The sequence below is a fragment of the Gorilla gorilla genome, chromosome 8 (assembly GCF_029281585.2).
Source record: "Gorilla gorilla gorilla isolate KB3781 chromosome 8, NHGRI_mGorGor1-v2.1_pri, whole genome shotgun sequence".
NCBI classification, from domain to species: Eukaryota; Metazoa; Chordata; class Mammalia; order Primates; family Hominidae; genus Gorilla; species Gorilla gorilla.
Window position 1 is genome coordinate 45,452,433 of NC_073232.2, and position 16,446 is coordinate 45,468,878.

At 49.5% G+C, this 16,446-nt stretch overlaps 1 protein-coding gene across 1 annotated transcript in view; it reads left to right on the forward strand.

The window, feature by feature from the left end:
• Positions 1 to 14,953: 14,953 nt before the first annotated feature.
• The window catches only part of NPFFR1 (neuropeptide FF receptor 1), a 35,616-nt gene continuing 34,123 nt past the window's right edge, over positions 14,954 to 16,446 (forward strand). Inside the window, exon 1 of the mRNA XM_031015455.3 lies at positions 14,954 to 15,288. Coding sequence (XP_030871315.2) covers positions 15,282 to 15,288 — 7 coding nt within the window. The 5' untranslated portion in view covers positions 14,954 to 15,281. The remainder of the gene's footprint in view (positions 15,289 to 16,446) is intronic.

Below are 16,446 nucleotides of genomic sequence, written 5' to 3' on the forward strand. Positions count from 1 at the left end.
TCTGCCTGGTTGGTGTTTGATTCATTCTCACTGTACAGACCTCCTATAGCCTGGGCGTCAAACCAGCCCACATGCAAGAGGGGTGCCCTCTTGTTGAAAGCACGAGGTAAAGAAAGCTAGAATGGGATGAAACGTGGATTATTCACAGGTGGGCACAGGTGCAGCCAAGCAGAATTGGTGCGTGCCCCCCAGCTGCGTTACTGCAGGATGGCTAAACATCAGGGGGAGACTGTATCTGGGAAAGGATGAAGAGACCCACTATCTCCAAATTTCTCTCTTACCAGTGCCAGAAATTATTCCCTTAGTAATTTGTTCCTCTGAGTCCATGGTTCTCAAAGAGGGATCTCTGGGCCAGCAGCATCCGCAGCACCAGGAAGTTAGTTAGAAATGCGAATAGTTGACTCCACCCTAGATGTGCAGAATCTGAAACTCGGGGGTGGGGCCCAGCACTCTTAACAAGCACTCCATGTGGTTCCGATGCCTGCTGAAGTTAGAGAACTACTGCTCTGGGTTCAATGTTAAAGTCAGGTTTTGCTTTTTTGAAGTCTGAGAGGCCAGCTTAAGTTTGCCTTGAGTTTTAGTCCAGATGCTCCATTGTTTCTAATTATTATTATTATTATTACTATTTGAGACGGAGTTTCACTATTGTCGCCCAGGCTGGAGTGCAGTGGCGTGATCTCGGCTCACCGCAACCTCTACCTCCCAGTTCAAGAGATTCTCTTGCCTCAGCCTCCCAAGTAGCTGGGATTATAGGCGCCCACCACCATGCCTGGCTAATTTTGTATTTTTAGTAGAAATGGAGTTTCGCTATGTTTGTCAGGCTGGTCTTGAACTCCTGACCTCAGGTGATTCACCTACCCCGGCCTCCCAAAGTGCTGGGATTACAGGCATGAACCCACTCCCAGCCGATCCATTATTCTTTTTATTTTATTTTATATTTTTGAGACGGAGTCTCACTCTGTTGCCCAGGCTGGAGTGCAGTGGCATGATCTCAGCTCACTGCAACCTCCGCCTTCCAGGTTCAAGCAATCCTCCTGCCTCAGCCCCCTAGTAGCTGGGATTACAGGCATGCGTCACCATGCCTGGCTAATTTTTGTATTTTTAATAGAGACCGGGTTTCACCGTGTTGACCAGGCTGGTCTTGAACTCCTGGCCTCAGGTGATCCACCCGCCTCGGCCTCCCAAAGTGCTGGGATTACAAGTGTGAGCCACTGCGCCTGGCCCAATTATTTTTATTTAACAAACACACATAGAGCTTAGTGGGTACCAGGCAGTGTCTTAGTGCATTATAGCTATTAACTCATTTAATCCCTGTAACAATCCTAGCTAGCTTTGTGATTTGGATAAATCTCTTTTCCTCTCCAGGCCCTGTTTCCTGTCTGTAAAACTAAGGGGCTAAACCAGGAGACCCCTAAGGGCCTTTCCAGAACTCATATGGTCACTATGTCTCAGCTCCTGAAGGCCCTGTGATCACTTATAACTGTCCCCTTTGGATTAGCCTGGACTCAGGCCGCTGGCCTCCCCCACCCCAAAGGTCAGAGGTCAGAGAGAGGACTCCCACCTGCGTAGTTTTCTGTTGAAGGATGCCTCACCGAAAACATCACCAGATCCACCTGTTAATCAGGCGAAGCTGATTCTACTTTTCCTGCTCAAACTTGACAGTTTTCCTAGCGTGTCAGACTTGGGAAGACAGGAAGTGATGAGAGATTTCAGAGTTTGGTTTTAGGTGGGACTTTCAATGCAGAGAAGGAAGCCTCGATTAGGATTGGGTAAAGATCAGGACATAGTTTAGGATCGGTGGACACAGCAAAGGGGGATTTTGAGGCAAAGGGTACAAAGAGTCTTGGTGCGTAAACTCTCTTTTGATGAGATTAAGAGTTGATCAGTTTGCTGTTGCTTTAAATGATTCCTTCAGAAAGCTCCTGGAATGAACAGTGAAGTTATTTACAACTTTTTCTTCCTGGGCAAGAGTTTCCAGGACTAGTACTGTTAGGCTGGAAAAGATGGAGGAATAATGTGGACGGGAAGCTGTGTGGGGCTACAGGATTCTAATTGTAGTCTCACCCAAATACCATGTTGTACCCCAGAGCCCCGCTTTGGGTCTGTTCTTCACATGAGATGTGCCCATCCCTTCACAGAAAGCCAGCCCTGGGAAGCGAGCAGCAGTTCCTGAGCAATAATTGGCACCTGCCCCAGAAGGCCTCGGCAGAGCCCTGAACCAGATGTGAAGGGCAGGAAGGGCAGGCCTGGGGGAAGAGCGTGACTCAGGCAACTGGGCAGGAAAACCTCTCCAGCCCATGAGCAGCCAGGCCGTGCTCTGACTGTGTCTCCAGGCCAGGCAGGCTCGGTCCACGCCTGAGAAAAGGGACATAGCCGAGTTGCGTTAGGTCGAAGCAGGAGCACCCCTGGAGCTCCTAGTGTTTATCAGCACCAGGCAGGCACTGGTATGTGGTTTGGGTTTTTTTGTTTTTTGTTTTTTTGTTTTTGACGCAGAGTCTCGCTCTGTCACCCAGGTTGGAGTGCAGTGGTGTGATCTTGGCTCACTGCAACCTCCACCTCCCAGGTTCAGGTGACTCTTCTGTCTCAGCCTCCCGAGTAGCTGGGACTACAGGTGCGCACCACCATGCCCAATTAATTTTGTATTTTTTTAGTAGATACAGGGTTTTGCCATGTTGGCCAGGGTGGTCTGGAATTCCTGACTTCAGGTGATCCGCCCGCCTCAGCCTCCCAAAGTGCCAGATTACAGGCATGAGCCACCACGCCTGGCCAGTGTGTTTCTCATTTATTGTTAACATCACCCCTCTTGGTGCCCACTCTATGGATGAAGAAACAGGCTTAGCACGTGACTAGGAAGGAGCAGGGCTGGGGTTGGTTTAAACTGGGTTGCAAGTTCCGGGTTTTTGCTGTGAGCCCCGGGTCCCTCAGGAGGCCGGCTTGGACTGAAGTGGTTGATTGCTTTCTTTAGCTGACACGGTCCTTCTACCAACCCATTCCTGTGAAAAGACCTCTCTGAAGCTTTACTTTCCTCATCTATAAAGTGGGTGCCAACACTGCCTTTCCTAATCCCATAGGGTTAAGAACAGGTGACAAAGGTAAGTGCATCAGCATGGTGCCCAGTTCACACTCCAGAGAGTTTCCTCTCACATCTGCTTATGCCCACCCTTGTGTGGGCACAGCCTTTAGTGCCCAGATAAGAACCTCACCTCTCTCAGTGCCGTGCAGATCTGCATGCCACACATACCTGGAGCTCATCTGGCCAATGGGAGATTTAGTCCCACAGAGGATGAGAAGATTGACAGTTCCCCGCTCCCTCCATCTTCATAGTTCAGGAATCTACAAAGGCTCTGTCTCAGGCCTTTGAGGATGATGAAGTACTCAAGGCGTTGGCTGGGAGCCAACTGGAGCCCTTGCTACCCTATGTGTGTACATTCAAGTTCATGCCAGCAGAAGCACCTGGGCACCCTGCTTCCTGCAGCTGGGAAGCACTTAAGTTGGGGTGCCCTCCAGGGTGGACTCTGCAGGACTGCCCCAGTGCATGACTGCAGGGGGTGTCACTCACAATGCAGTCTCAGTAACTGACACCATTTGCATAGAAAACTGTGAATGGGCCACCTGGCGCTGTGCTAGGGCTGGTGCTGCATCTATGGACTGTTTCCAAGAGAACCAATCACGGGAGCTTTCTCAAATGTAGATTACCAGGCCTATATGAGCCCCATTAAACCAGACTCTGGAAGTAGGACTCATACCTCTGCACCTTAAAAGGTCCCTATTCATCCTTCACACAGCACGCAGAGGATCCTTCTAAATCCCAACTCTCTCATCTGCTCCGAGCCCTGCCATGGCTCTCCACTTATTTCACTATAAAAGCCCAGGCCTTACCATGGTCTTCGAGTTCTGGAGTCACCCGCCCTCTGTTACTTCTGTGGTCTCTTTCGTACTCCAGACACACTGGCTTCCAGCTGGTCCTCCAACACCCCACATGTGTTCACATCTCAGGGCCTTCGCATTTGCTCCCCACAGCTCTCACACACCCACCGAGATATTCCCATGGCCAACTCCCTTATTTCCTTCAAGTCTACTCAAATCGAGGTCTACCCTAACCACCCTACTGCAGCCTGCCCCGTTGCACTTCTGTCACTTTTATCTCCCTTAACCTGCTCACCTTTTCCTTTATCTATAGTGCTTCTCCAATATACGCTATAATTTACTTATATCTATGGCTTCTTGTCTGCCTACTCTCGCTAGAATAAAATTCCTATGAAGGAAGGATCTTTGTCCTTCTTAGTCTCTGCCGTGTCTCCAGCACCTGGAGTGATACCTGGCCCATAGTGGGTACACATGTATGTTTACTGAATGACTGAATGGACAGGTGGTTGATATGCACTGATGCTTGGGGGCCTCTGCTTGTGAGAGAACTGCCGTGTGATGTCCCCTTACCAGACCAAGTTCAGGTACCATATTAAATACCTGTGCTCACCAGCAGAGTTTGCTTCCAAAGGACTGAAAAACACCAGGAAGTCTTCCTCACTTTGGTCTTTCCAGACACTCAAAAGCCATGGTATTGTGGCTGGGGCTTTTCCTAAGTGGAGTAGCCAGGAGTCAGTGTACATGAGCTGAGAGAGAACAGTCAGTCCCCAATGCCGTCCCTTAGCCTGCCGCTGTGCCTGAAAGCCCACCAGGATGAGACTGCTGCTGTTGATGAGGCATTGCCCTGTCCATATGATCTTATTTTAACCCCTGCCAGGATTCAGAAGGGAATTCCTAGTGGACCAGGCCCTCACTACTCAAAGTGTGGACCTCAGACGATCAGCATCAACAGCACCTGGGAGTGTGTTAGAACTGTAGTGTCAGCCGGGCACGGTGGCTCACGCCTGTAATCCCAGCACTTTGGGAGGCTGAGGCAGGCAGATCACTTGAGGTCAGGAGTTCGAGACCAGCCTGGCCAACATGGTGAAACCCTGTCTCTACTAAAAATACAAAAATTAGCCGAGCATGGTGGTGTGAGCCTGTAATCCCAGCTACTTGGGAGGCTGAGGCAGGAGAATTGCTTGAACCCGGGAGATGGAGGTGCAGTGAGCTAAGATTGCGCCATTGCACTCCAGCCCAGGAAACAGGAGCGAAACTCCATCTCAAAAAAAAAAAAAAAAAAAGAAAAGAAAGAAAAAAGAAAAGAACTGTATCGTCTAGGTCTCTCCCCAGGCCTATTGAATCAGAATCTGCATTTTAACAGGATTCCCGTGTGATTTGTGGGCATGAATGTCCTGCCAGCTGATAAAGTCAACTTGGGGTTATTTTTTTCTGCTGGACAGGAATCCATAAGTTAACAAGTAACCTCACAGAGTCTGTGCCTTTAATTAATAGTAACTAACAAAGTTACAGTGGTACATTCTCACAGGCAGGCCTGTTGAACAATGCAGTTATCATGTTTGTCTCTTTTCTAGATTTTGGGTCATATTTCCTTATAACAGATTCCCCTGGGAGGGTATCTTGAGCGTTAACATTCCTGGGACCAAATTTATCAGCTGCTCCGTGTTTCTGTTAGAGAAAGGCAAGAGCCACCCAAAGCTTGAAGTGAAAGGAAAAAACCAGAGGTGTCAAAAAAGAGTAGAGGAAGTGAAAAGCATCACCAGCAGCTCACCAGGTGTCTGTGACCACACTAAGTGCTCTCCACTTCTCACCTCGTTTAACCCCCACAGCAACACAGGAGGCAGCTACTATTATTTCAATTATATAGATGAAGAATCTGGGGAGAGGAGGTGTTCAGCCTGGCCAAGATCGACATTAGTCGAGGCTGGCGGCTGGGGGCACAATTCAGATTCAATTCAGATCCAAATCCAGCCTTTTTTTTTTTTTAAGAGACGGGGTCTCATTGTGTTGCCCAGGCTAGAGTATAGTGGCACAATCTCACTGCATCCTCGAATTCCTGGGCCCAAGCGATCCTCCTGCTTCAGCCTCCTCAGTAGCTGGGATTACAGGCACGTGCCACCATCCGCAGCTAACTTTTAAATTTTTTTGTAGAGATGGAGTCTTGCCATGTTGTCCAGGCTGGTCTCAAACTCCTGGCCTCAAGAGATCCTCCTGCCTCAGCTTCCAAAGCACTGGGATTATAGGTGTAAGCCACCATGCCCAGTCTCAAATCCAGAGCGGAGTCCATGTCTCGTAGAATTAGTGTCCAGGGCCCAGGAAATGGTTTACAGAAGGCCCCATCTAAGCTGGAGGAGGCCCCAGGGCTGCCCCTGCTATCCCAGATAACTGCCCACCTCTTCCCAAGAGGCTTCACCACTTTCCCACCACCTTGTAGAGATGTGTTTTTCCTGATATGGTGGCCTGACTCCTTCTTGACCTAGTAGTGCTCACCCAAAAAGCTCTCATTGCACCCAGGGTGCAGAACCTAAGACAGAGAGCTGGAGTTCCTCAGGGCATCCCAGTCCACCCTAGGAAGACTCCCTGCATGCAGATTCTCCAGAGGAGAAGGTGGGCTGTCAGAGGGGAAAAGTTCTGATCCAAACCTCTTCTGCTTCGTAGATGGGAACCCCGAGTTCTAGAGGGAATGTTCCACAGTGTTCAAGAGCAAGTGGAGCAACCCACCCAAGGATGTGCAGGGAGTTGGTGGAACCCAGACGAATGCCCAGGTTTCATGGCTGCATGCTCTGGGTTCTTTCTGTGGCCCTCACTGGGCGCTGGGGTTTGGGAGCTCCTCTACGTGGCGTTCCTGGCATCTCCTCTGTGGTCACTGCTGCCCCGGCTGTGCTGTGGACGTGAATCAGCCATTGGAAACCTCACTTGTCATTTATTAATGCAGATAATGACGCTGACCTGCTTCCCTAGGGAGAGCTGACTAATAAGCATTTTACAACCTTTTGAAGCAACTGCTCCTCCGAGGCTGGTTAAGGAGACGGAGGGATGCCTCCTGGCTCCTAGGAAGGGACCCCACTGCTGCCTAGGTCTCAGCCTCTCTGCAGCTCCCCTGGCCTTGCTTTTCGAGGGGACAGTCCCTCCTCTCACACCACCATAAACAAACACACTGAAAATGCTGGGGATGTGCTGGGGGTCTGACTCCAGGGGCCATATTTTCACCACACGGAGACCCCCCCCTTTCCTGTGGATTCTGTGCCTTTTCAAAATGGTAGCTACACCAATGGCCTTCCTTGCCCCAAAGGCCCATGTGCATTTCCAGCCAGCGAGAGATAGACTGAGTCTCCATGGGAGATGCCTGGCTTCCCCACCACAGGGGAGGTATCCCACAGGGCTGTCTTCAGCCTTGTGCCAACCCTTCTCCCGGGTACCTACCAACCCTCTCAGGCATCTCGGAACACGCCTCCGACTCTGCTTAGAGGATGAGGAGTGTGTGTATGAGGCCAACACAGGCCTTGTGGGTTCCATCAACACCCACTGAGGGCCTATGACCAGGGAGGATGCTAGGACAGGGCCTACTGCTGTGCAAGAGAAAGGGTCTCTGCTCTTGGAGGGCATTAGGGACTCAATGTGTCCCTCAAAATTCCTATGTCGAAGCCCTAACCCCACAATGTGACTGGAGATAGGGCCCGTAGGAAGTAATGAAAGTTAAGCGAGGTCCTGGGGTGGGGACCTGATCTCCTTGGATTAGTGACCTTATAAAAGGAGACACCAGGGAGCTTCCTCTCTCTCTTGTGTGCACACACCAAGGAAGGGCCATGGGAGGACATGGCGGGAAGGGGTGTCTGCAAGTCAGGAAGAGTACCCTCACCAGAAACCAAGTCAGCCTGAACCTTGATCCGGGACTCTCAGCTTCCATAACCATGAGAAAAAAATTTCAGGCTCACACCTGTAATCCCAGCACTTTGGGAGGCTGAGGTGGGTGGATCACAAGGTTAGGAGATCGAGACCATCCTGGCTAACACGATGAAACCCTGTCTCTACTAAAAATACAAAACAACAACAACAAAAAATTAGCTGGTGTGGTGGCACACGCCTGTAGTCCCAGCTACTCAGGAGGCTGAGGCAGGAGAATCGCTTGAACTCAGGAGGTGGAGGTTGCAGTGAGTCAAGATTGCATCACTGAACTCCAGCCTGGGTGACAGAGTGAGACTCCATCTCAAAAAAAAAAAAATTCTGCTTATTTACCACACAGCCTGTGGGAAGTTCATAGACTAGCCGGGGAAACAGGCATGGGAAGAGAAATATGACTGGAATGTCCCAGGCAGTAATTCCGAAATCTTGCTGCACATTGGAGTCACCTGAGAATCTTTAAAAACTCCTGATCTGGGACCGGGCATGGTGGCTCATGCCTATGTCCCAGCACTTTGGGAGGCCGAGGCAGGTGGATCACTTGAGGTCAGGAGTTTGAGACTAGCCTGGGCAAAATGGTGAAACCCTGTCTCTACTAAAAATATAAAAATTAGCCGAGTGTGGTGGCATGTGCCTGTAATCCCCGCTACTTGGAAGATTGAGGCAGGAGAATTGCTTGAGCCCAGGAGGCGGAGGTTGCAATGAGCCAAGATCACACCACTGTATTTTGAGACAGGGTCTTGCTCTGTCACCCAGGCTGGAATAAACAAACAAACTAACAAACTGATCTGGTTCCCACACTGAGACATTCTGATTTTATTGGTATGGGGTGTGATGACTTCAAGTCTCCCCAGGAGATTCTAAAGTGCAGCAGTTTGGGAATCACTGATCTAAGAGCTATTCTAGATGTGGGAGCAGAGAGGATGGGATAAGAGACAGGCTGATGGGCAGGTGAGGAGGGGGACAGGAGAGGGAGCACCAAAAGATAGCCAGGCAGAGGGCATAGCACATGCCAAGGCGCAGAGCAGTTAGTGGAACAGCAAGGTGCTCAGTGAGGAGCGGGTCAGGTGGGAGGGAGAAGCGGTAGGATTGCAGGGTGGAGAAATGGACAAAGGACTGGGCCGTGGGCATCTTGGGTGGCCTGCGGAAGAGATTGGGTTTAACCAGGAAGTACCTGGAAGTCTGCAGGGGAATGGAAATGGACGGTGAGGGGCATGATTTGGGGAGATCACTGGGAGAGTATGGTGTGTGGACCACAGACAAGGTCATCATTCATTCATTCACTCACTCATTCATTCATGTCTCCTGCAGTTGACCACAAGCTCTATGAGAGCAGGACCTTTGTGGCAGGTGAAAAGCCAAGAAGGGTTGCAGCAGTGATTCTCTGTCTTGCCTGAACGTCAGAGTCACTTGGAGAGTTTTGAAAAATCACTGATGTGCAGACCCTATCCAAACAGAGATGAATACAATTGAATTGGTCTGATTCCATAGAATCAAGTGAGCTTCAATTAGTCTGCGTTAGAGGCTCAGTGCCAGTGATTTTTCTTAAAGCTCCCCTATACAATTCTAATGTGCCGTCAGGATTGAGAATTCCTGGTCTCTAGAGACGTTAAGAAGTTGCAAGAGGATTTAGAGCCAAATTCAACCCGTTGATACATTGTTTGGCCTGTACCATGTTTAAAAATAATTGTGAATTTGTTGCCCAGCATTTTTTAATTGGGAGCTGAAATTTTTTATGAAAAATATCTGGAGGCCAGGCACAATGGCTCACACCTATAATCCCAGTGCTTTAGGAGGCCGAGGGAGGCAGATCACTTGAGGTCAGGAGTTCAAGACCAGCCTGGCCAACATGGTGAAACCCTGTCTCTACTAAAAATACAAAAATTAGCCAGGCGTGGTGACACGCACCTGTAATACTAGCTACTTGGGAGGCTGAGGCAGGAGGATCGCTTGCACCTTGGAGGCAGAAGTTGCAGTGAGCCAAGATTGTACCACTGTACTCCAGCCTGGGCAACAGAGTGACACTCTGTCTCTAAATAAATAAATAAACAAATATCTGGATTTCTGGCTTTCTATTGTCTCCCTTGGCTGCCCTCACTACTCCCGAGAAAGTCTGATTCTGAGATCACCCTCCACCTCCTCCTCCACTGCTCCTTTTAGATGCTTCTCCAAGCAGGTGTCCACATGGATTCCAGTGTGCACAGGAGACTTTCCCCTTTTAAAGAACTTCTCAATTCCACTTTCTTCCTGCCACCTCCTGGCATCTAGCTTTTCAGATGGAATCAGTTTCCAGGATGGTGGGGCTTTCTGCAAAAAGGCTCCCTAAGCCACAGCACATGTGCCCAGCTGTAGCTATTGGAGGTGGGGTGGGATGGGGAGTAGCTCCCCTGAGGATGAAGGTGCAGGTCAAGCTCTTGGGCAGAATACATGCAGCTGGAAACCCTGCAGGCCAAGGAGGTGGTGGGGCTCCTTGAGATGGACAGCGATTGCTTCTACACCTTGGATGGGTGCACCCTTAGCTTTCTCAGATGCTCTCCCAAAGGGCCAAAAAAGTTGAGGGAGGCAGGGCTAAGGTCCAGCAGGGCCAGTGCCCAAGGAGTCCAGGGGAGTGTTCTTGGCCTCCTCTCCTCTCTCTTCCACTCTAGCTGTGTAGTATTGGGCAAGGCATTTCCCTTGATGGCTTCATCTGTAAGATAGGCTCAATGGTGACTTGTTTGACTGAAAGACTCTGCATCCAAGGTTCAGGGCAGAGAAGCGCCCCAGCCCTGCAGTCAGGTGAACTTTGGAGAAAAGCGTGATCTGCAGTGGAGAATAATGTTGCCTCAGTTTTCCTGGGAGCTGCTTTGGGGTAGGGAGGTGTCTTGGTTTGCTAGGGCTGCCATAACAAAATACCACAGACTTAAACAAGTGGTCCCCAACCTTTTTGGCACCAGGGACTGGTTTTGTGGAAGACAATTTTTCCACGGACTCGGGGGTGGGGGCTGATGGTTTGGGGAGGAAACTGTTCCACCTCAGATGATCAGGCATTACACTCTCATAAGGAGTGTGCACCCTAGGTCCCGTGCATGTGCAGTTCACAATAGGATTTGCGCTCTCAGGAGAATCTAATGCTGCTGCTGATCTGACAGGAGGTGGAGCTCAGGCGGTAATGCTCACTCACCTCCTCCTGTGTGGCCCAGGTCCTAACAGGCTGTGACTCAGGGGTTGGGGCTTCAACAACAAAAATTTGGACACTCCTGGCTTAAACAACAAAAATTTATTTTCTCACAGTTCTGGAGGTTAGAGTCCAAGATCAAGGTGCTGAAAGGCTTGGTTTCTCCTGAGGCCTCTGTCCTTGGCTTGCAGAGGACCACCTGCTCGCTGTGGCCTCATATGGCCTTTCCTCTATGCATGTAAATTCCTGGTGTCTCCTTCTCTTCTTCTTTCTTTTTTTTTCCCTTGAGACAGGGTCTTGCTCTGTCACCCAGGCTGGAGTATAGTGGTGTGATGTCAGCTCACTGCAGCCTCTGAGCCCCCTGAGCTCAAGTGATCCTTCCACCTCAGCCTCCTGAATAGCTGGAACTACAGGCACACAACACCACGCCTGGCTATATACATATATTTTTTTCATATGTTTTATAGAGACAGGGTTTTGCCACGTTGCCCAGGCTAGTCTTGAACTCCTGGGCTCAAGTGATCCACCCGCTTTAGCCTCCCAAAGTGCTGAGATTACAGGTGTCAGCCACCACACCCAGTCTCTTTCTCTTCTTATACAGACACCCACCTTATGTCATTAGGGCCTCACTTTTATGACCTGATTTAACCCTAATTACTTACTTCCTATCTCCAAATACCGTCACATTGTGGGGTTAGGAATTTGACATATCAATTTTGGGGAGACATAGTTCAGTCCACAACAGGAGGAGAAAGAGAGCGGGCACTTTTCTTTATCTGCATGGAGCAACTTTTACCCAATCTGTCTGTTCGGCCTCCACGCATGACTTTGGGGATGAGGAAGGGCACTGTATTTAATGCTGTTTTAATCCACACAGCAGCCTTGAGAAAAAGTAGTATAAATCCCATTTTACAAATGAGGTTAGAGGGTGTATTAATCCATTTTCACATTGCTATGAAGAAATACTGAAGACTGTGTAATTTATAAAGAAAAAGAGGCTTAATGGACTCACAGTTCCACATGGCTGGGGGGGCCTCACAATCATGGCGGAGGGCGAAGGAGGAGCAAAGTCACCTATTACATGGCGGCAGGCAACAGAGCATGTGCAGGGGAACTGCCCTTTATAAAACCATCAGATCTTGTGAGACTTATTCACTATCACAAGAACAGCACAGGAAAAACCCACCCCCATGATTCAATTACCTTCCACCCGGTCCCTCCCACAACACATGGGGATTATGGGAGCTACAATTCAAGGTAAGATTTGGATGGGGACGTAGCCAAACCATATCAGAGGGCTTAAGTGACTTACCCTGGGTCACACAGCTAACAAATAGTAGAGATAGAATTCACACTCAGACACACTGCCCTGCCTGCTCTCCAAGGCTAGATCCACGAAATTTGTTTCGTCTGGTACCACGTGGACTTGACACTATAGGAAGCTTTTAATGGTAGAAGAAAAATGTCTGTAGAAGAGGAGGGAAAAGGAAGAAAAGGCTCTATGATCTGGAACTATTCAAATAAAAAAGATGGTGGAGCAATTGACCACAAGGCGCTAGAATGATGTGGCTGCTGAGGAAAGAAGGAAGGAAAGGGAAGAAAGTGAAAAAGTGAGACTGCATTATTCAAAGTCTAGTGCCCCGGCTGGGCATGGTGGCTCAAGCCTGTAATCCCAGCACTTTGGGAGGCCATGGCAGGTGGATCACATGAGGTCAGGAGTTCAAGACCAGCCTGGCCAACATGGTGAAACCCCGTCTCTACTAAAAATACGAAAAAATTAGCTGGTTGCGGTGGTGGATGCCTGTAATCCCAGCTCCTAGGGAGGCTGAGGCAGGAGAATCACTTGAACCTGGGAGGCAGAGGTTGCAGTGAGCTGAGATTGTGCCACTACACTCCAGCCTGGGCGACAGAGTAAGACCTTGTCAAAAAAAAAAAAAAAAAAAACTCTATTGCCCCTGTAATTGTAGCTCATATTTATTGAGTACCTACATGTTGTCAGGGCTTTACATATATTAACTCATTTAATTCTCATAACCCTACGTGGTAGGTACTATTATCCCTATTTTGTAGATGAGAGGAAACTCAGGCACAAAGACATGTAAATTTCCCAAAGCGCACCAACTCTAAATGGCAGTGCTGGGCTATACAGACTTTACAGCACAGTGCCTCAAACTCTGCATTGCTCAAGGGGGCTTAATATGACCTGACATACTTCTGGGTTTTATCAGAGGGACTTCAAGAAATGTGAGCACTTCTACAGGGAGGTGGACTCAAGATAGTGATAAGATGAATAATATTTCTTGTGTACTGTCTATATGCAAAGCACTGTTTCACATGCTTTATATATAGTAACTGCTTTAATCTTCACAACTATAGGAGATAGGTGCCATTATTATGCCCATTTTACAGATGAAGAGACTGAGGCAAGTCACAGAAAGAAAAAAGCCCAGTGAAATTCTTGTGTTTCTCCAGTAGAACAGCAGCAACTTCCCTCCCACTTGACCTCTGAAGGGCTGCCCTAGGAGGAGAGAGAGGGACATGATGGCAGAGGTACCCATTGCTGGGGATACTTCTTGCTGGGGATTAGGGTCAGGATGCCCGCTCTGGGTCAGGGTTAGACTCAGTGACCCCTAAGTACCTTCTGCCCACTGCTCTGGACAGAGGAGGAACTAGGGAAAGAAGTGAGACTAGGAAGAATCTTGATGCCAACTGTTTCCCCAGTGTCCAGTGAGCAAACTCCTGACTCCTAAAAGAGGAAGGAATAGACCATTCACTTTCTTTCATCTGCCTAGAACATGGGATCTTTTTTAAAAAAAATAGTTGGGTACATAGTAGGTGTATATATTTATGGGGTACATGAGGTGTTTTGATACAGGCATGTAATGGGAAATAAGCATATCATGGAGAATGGGGTATCCATCCCTTCAAGCACTAATCCTTTGAGTTACAAACAATCCAGTTATACTTTTTAAGCTATTTAAAAATATACAATTAAGTTATTATGGACTATAGTCACCCTATTGTGCTGTCAAATAATAGGTCTTATTCATTCTTTCTAGCTATTTTTTTTGTACCCATTAACCATCCCTATCCTCCCACTACCCTTCTCTGCTTCTGGTAACCACATGCTTCTATTATGTCCATGAGTTCAACTGTTTTGATTTTTAGATCTCACAAATAAGTAAGAACATGTGACGTTTGCTTCCTGTGCCTGGCTTATTTCATTTAATATAATGATTTCCAGTTCCATCCATGTTGTTGCAAATGACTGGATCTCATTCTTTTTTATGGCTGAATAGTACTCCATTGTGTATATGTACCATATTTTCTTTATCCGTTCATCTGTTGATGGACACTTAGGTTGCTTCCAAATCTTAGCTATTGTAAACAGTGCTGCAAGAAAAACACAGGAGTGCAGATAGAACCTGGGATCTTTATTCATGTGGCAAAAATTTATGGTGGTGCCTGCTGGGTGCCTGACAGGGGCTGGAGATGAGTATTCTCCAATTCAGCTCAAGAAACCATTTGTTGAGCATCTACTATGGGCTGGGCTGAAACTTTGGTATCACATTTACTCCCCTCAAAATCATTTTACAAATGCAGAAACACACTCAGGCACAGGTATTATTATAAGAAACTTTTCCAAGGGTACCACCCGGTGAATGCCTGAACTGGTTAATTTCAAAGCCGTGGTCACCTAGCAGACCTTGTCCCCATTCTCCTGGGAGAGCCGGGAGCTGGTGGGGATCCCCCCTGCCTCCCTCCCGAAGCCCTCCTGTTTTCACAGCTACCTCTCATCCCCTTCTCAGGAAGGCCCAGAGTGCTGGACCCCAGGCTAGGGTGGGCAAGGATGAGGAGTGGGGACAGAGGCTGGCATATGAGGCACGGGAGAGAGGTGGGGAATTACGGGACGCCGCTGCCGGGGCTGCAGTGGGAGGAGGGGTGTGTCCCCTACTTCGGAGGGGCGCTCGGGCTCTCTGGAGAGAGCGCCATGCGGGAGGCGGGCCCGGGGCGCCCTCGCTCGGCGGGCACAGGTGCGCGGGTGCCATGACGACTGCGCCTCACGAGCCCCCTCCTTCCCCTGGTCGGGAGGCGAGGGGCGACGGGCGGCTGAGCCCGGCGGGCAGCAGCGCTGCGCGGGAGCCAGTCAGCCCGAGGGGAGGGAAACCGGCCAGGGCCTGGGGCCTGGGAGCGCACGCCCCCTGCTCACCTCTGCCCGGACCGACCGGACCTGCGGAGCGCGGAGGCAGGGGCGCAGCCCGCAACCAAGTGCCCGGAGACCGTTCCTCTGCCCGCTGGCCCGAAGGGGCCCGCTGCCTCCCGCCATCGGAGACCGCCGGAGCCCGCAACTGGGGGCAGCATGGAAGGTGAGTGGTCCTGGGGCTGGGGGCCAGCCGTGGGGCCGGGTACCGACTCCGGGGCATGGGGCGAAGGGAGAGGAGAGGGGCCGGGCAGCTGATCACCCACGGCTGTCCAGAGCCAGACGATGTGACACTCTGTGTGTGACAGAGACAGAGACACTGAGAGAGGGAGAGAGACCTGGGGTGCCCATGTGTTCATGGTGTGTGTGTGTGTGCGTGTGTATGTGAGACAGAAAAACAGACAGAAAGAGACAGATGGAGAGAAAGACCTGGGGGTGCTCTGTATTCATGTTGTGCCTGTGTGTGTGAAAGAGAGAGAGAGAGACAGAGACAGAGACAGAGACATAGAGACAGACACTGAGAGAGGGAGACAGAGACAGGCAGAGAAACACTTGGGGGTGCCTCTGTATTCATATTGTGCTTGTGTGTGTGTGAGAGAGAGAGAGAGAGAGTGAGAGAGAGAGAGAAAGACCTGGGGTGCCTCTGTATTTGTGTTGTACATATGTGTGTGCATGTACAAGACACACACACACACACACACAGAAAGAGAGAGTCCCTGTTGTGTGTGTGCACGCACACAATCCCTGCTGTCTGAGCAGAGAATCATTTGAGACCAGGTGAGGACAGCTTGGCTATTAGCTTCAGAAGAATTGTCACCGACTTTGTCTGCTTGAAGGGGTGGGGTTGTTGGGGAGATGGGATTCTAGAGGTGATATCCTCCATGTAGAGAGAATTTCTCTCCCTAAGGAAAGGAGAGTGAACTATGGACCTTACCTTCAGGATTTTAAGGGATAGCGGACCAAGGCATAAGGCTGCTTGCTCCCACTTTACCAGAACTCTCTCTCAGCCATTGTGGACAAGGGGAACCATATTTAGGCTAAGAAACTGGAAAACCAAGGGCTCGTCCACTGTCTTGCTGGGTGTCTTTGAGATAGTGCCTAAACCTTTCTGTGCCACTGGTCACCCATCTATCGAATGGGGGAACTTAACATTCAGCTGGCTTCAGAGAGTGTCTGTGAGGATAAAATAAGATGTGTTGTACAACACGCCGGTATGAGACAGCTGTGGCAAGAGGTAATAAAACCCCAAAATTCCAATTAGTAATTGCAAGCACTGCTGTTAAAAAATAAAATCAAGTTTTATAGAAAATCTTGTGAGGCTGCA